Source organism: Cynoglossus semilaevis, chromosome 8 (assembly GCF_000523025.1).
Source record: "Cynoglossus semilaevis isolate Cse_v1.0 chromosome 8, Cse_v1.0, whole genome shotgun sequence".
Taxonomy (NCBI): Eukaryota; Metazoa; Chordata; class Actinopteri; order Pleuronectiformes; family Cynoglossidae; genus Cynoglossus; species Cynoglossus semilaevis.
In genome coordinates this window covers 27,219,183-27,221,824 of record NC_024314.1, presented here as the reverse complement: position 1 = coordinate 27,221,824, position 2,642 = coordinate 27,219,183, and the positions used below count along the sequence as shown (strand labels likewise).

General features: G+C 48.5%; 1 protein-coding gene across 1 annotated transcript in view; it reads left to right on the top strand.

Moving 5' to 3' along the window:
- sox5 (SRY-box transcription factor 5) overlaps positions 1 to 2,642 on the top strand; it is a 78,361-nt gene that overhangs the window by 57,117 nt on the left and 18,602 nt on the right. The window contains exon 7 of the mRNA XM_025057277.1: positions 42 to 165. Within this exon, the coding sequence (XP_024913045.1) occupies positions 42 to 165 (124 nt within the window). The remainder of the gene's footprint in view (positions 1 to 41; positions 166 to 2,642) is intronic.

Here is a 2,642-nt window from a genome sequence, read left to right as displayed (position 1 = left end):
CCCCCCCTCCTCCCCCCCCCCCTCCCCTCCCTCATTAGCAGGTCCAGGGACAACTCCCTCCGCTGATGATTCCGGTCTTTCCTCCGGACCAGAGGACTCTGGCGGCCGCCGCGGCCCAACAAGGTTTCCTCATGCCCCCCGGCTTCAACTACAAGCCCGGCTGCAGTGAGTCACACACACACACACACACACACACACACACACGTACTGTAGCTACGAAGTCAAACTCTGTGAAAGCGGTGACTCCAGGTAGAACGGAGCTGTTTTTCCCACAAGTGTCGGGATTGTTTCCCCAAAGACGAGCTCGCCCCACGACGACAACAGCGCCCTCTGGATAGAAAAACCAATGCAAATACACCCTTCCTGTTTACACTTTCCACCCCCCCCCCCCCCCTCCCTCTCCCTCTCTCTCTCGCTCGGTCTTTTTGGCTCCTTCCTTTTGTCTTTGCTATTTTTTGATGCAAAAAAAAAAAACACAACAACAACAAAATGCCGAGGTTTTTTTTTTTTTTTTTTTTTCTATTGGCGATCAGACTCCGGCTGTGTGGCAATGTGTTGTTTATCATGATAGATAGGGAGAGAGAGAGAGAGAGGGAGGGAGAGAGAGAGAGAACGGGGGGGCGTGGGGGGGTGCTTGCCATAGGATGCTGGGAATAAATGCACAGTGGGGGGTTTAACAGAGGGGGGAGGAGGGTGGTAACGTGACCTGCCCCAGGTTCTCCTCACATTAACACAGGACGTCGCCAAAACATGTTTCCAAGACAGCCCACACACACACACACATACACACACACACACAACACACAAAGAACGAACAGTCAGAGACTTTTTTGTGTTTCTAACGAACAAAAAAAAAAAAAAACACACAAAGAACAAAAAACAAACCTAGACACAAATATGCGATCGTTCGCACAAACGCGAGCTCCGATCCACGCTCCGACCCACAGACGTCCCTTTCACAGCTTCCCAAACAAGTCCGTTCCATTTTAATTAGTGCCATCTTCACCCACGCCCACTGCCCACGTAAATACCCCGTCAAATGGTGGGCTCGTCTTTTCGCTGCCGCCGCCAACTCCAACTGGACCGCCACGCCGCGCCGCGCCGCGCCAGGCTGAGCCGCCCCTGAGAAAACTCTTTGGCAACTTTGAAAGTTGTCGCGAGGTGACGGCGGCTCGACCGCGGCAGCAGCTTTAAATAGGAGGCGCGTGTGTGTATTGTTACGTGGCGACATATTCTCGTGGTGCGATGAGGCGTTCGTGGACTTCATCTTCACGGTATGGACGCCGTGTTCACTCTAAACAGCTGAACCACGGCGGTGTCATCGGCGTAGCTAGAGCGCCGTCGTTCTTACGGTTTTAAAGAACTCAACAAACACAGCACTTTTAAAAGTTACTAAAAAAATTAAGTTTAAATTCAGTTTTTTTTTTTACAATAACTGAGTTTGTTCATTAGTGCTGGTGCAAAACGATTACAATTCTTTCAATCACACGATCAATCATGATTAATCTGAATAACAAAAAATACATTTTTTGAAATAAAATGACAGATAAACAACTAATGATGGAGTTATTGATAAGGAAAAATAAAAAAAACGTATCTGTAAAAGTTCAACTCCAAATGTATCTTCATTTTTTAATCACGACCGTTCATCTGGACGGTGCCTGGTAGAACTTCAGTCCAAACGTTGTTGTCCTCCAGTCTACAGTCCTGAACAACCCATCTGACTGTTGTGTCAGTCCGACTGACGGACAGTCTCTAACAACAAAGCCGACGTTCACGCGCTGATTTTCTCCAGGTCTCACCTTTTTAAATCTTTGTCGAAGTTACTGACCCACTTTATTAAAAACAGTAAAAAATATATTTTTATTAATTTTTTTTTCCACTCGCTGCTTCTCCCTGTACCGACTTCGTGACAGTGAGAAATGTCAGGCCTTTATCGTCGAGGTCCCGTTCCCCCGGCCAAGAGCAACATGTTTGCTTTCCTCCGTTCTTCTCCCTTTTGTTGCAGCGACCCCCGGGGGGGGCATAAATATCCGACCGGCTAATGTTCGTCTGGGGAGCGCACAGAGGAATCCATCTCCTAGAATACACAGGCCTCAAATAATACTTTAATTCTCCTCCTGTTCTCCTTTTTCTGGAGTGTTTTTTTTTTTTATGGGAAACTATGTCGGAACAAACATGATGTCCAACATAAGGCTCCCGACAGGGCCGACAGGCAGACAACTGCTCTGAAAGGCCAGGTCAGAAACACAAGGTCAGATCCTCTGAACATTTTTTCAGTCTCCCCCACCTCACCCTGCCCCCCCCCCCCCCCCCACCCCCCCCCCCCCCAGACTACTGTACCCCGGCTGAGTCAGAGCCGTCACTTTTCACACTTTTATTCAGTGGAACTGTAATTAAGTATCATATCTCTCCTCTTCCTCCCTCCTTCCTCCACCTTCTCTCCATCTTTTCTTTATCCTTGACCTTTGTCTGACACCCTCCCCCTTTTTTCTCCCTCTCTCTCTCTCTCTCTGAGTAATTACAGCTCGGCCTATCTGCACCTGGCCACTAATAATCCACACTCACCCCTCTCTCTCTCTCTCTCTCTCTCTCTCTTTCTCTCGTCCTTCTTGCACTTCTGTCATCTCCTCATCCACCTA